The sequence below is a fragment of the Rhinopithecus bieti genome, unplaced genomic scaffold (genome assembly GCF_001698545.2).
Source record: "Rhinopithecus bieti isolate Rb0 unplaced genomic scaffold, ASM169854v2 scaffold_34806, whole genome shotgun sequence".
Classification (NCBI taxonomy): Eukaryota; Metazoa; Chordata; class Mammalia; order Primates; family Cercopithecidae; genus Rhinopithecus; species Rhinopithecus bieti.
Genome location: NW_016891027.1, coordinates 1 through 429, shown reverse-complemented (window position 1 = coordinate 429; position 429 = coordinate 1). Strand labels below are relative to the sequence as shown.

Below are 429 nucleotides of genomic sequence, written 5' to 3'. Positions count from 1 at the left end.
TGAGGTCCCAGCTTGAAGAGAAAGAAAACAAGAAGTTCCCTGTATTTAAGGCCGTGTCGTTCAAGAGCCAGGTGGTCGCGGGGACAAACTACTTCATCAAGGTGCACGTTGGCGACGAAGACTTCGTACACCTGCGAGTGTTCAAATCTCTCCCTCACGAAAACAAGCCTTTGACCTTGTCTAACTACCAGACCAACAAAGCCAAGCACGACGAGCTGAGCTATTTCTGATCCTGACTTTGGACAGGACCCTTCAGCCAGAAGACTGAGAATTAAAGTGATCCTCCGTGGACCAGAGCATGCACTTGTGATCCTAAAATAAGCTTCATCTCCGGGCTGTGCCCTCGGGGTGGAAGGGGCGGGATTCAGCAGCTGCTCTTGCATTTCTCTTCCTAAATTTCATTGTGTTGATTTCTTTCCTTCCCAATCA

At 49.0% G+C, this 429-nt stretch overlaps 1 protein-coding gene across 1 annotated transcript; it reads left to right on the top strand.

Annotated features, from left to right (window-relative positions):
• Nucleotides 1-5: 5 nt before the first annotated feature.
• On the top strand, nucleotides 6-421 carry LOC108525908 (cystatin-B-like; the record flags this gene model as incomplete). Its single annotated transcript, XM_017866684.1, has 1 exon — nucleotides 6-421. A coding segment is annotated over one exon (225 nt), but the record flags the coding sequence as incomplete, so codon positions are not given.
• Between the last annotated feature and the right edge of the window lie 8 nt (nucleotides 422-429).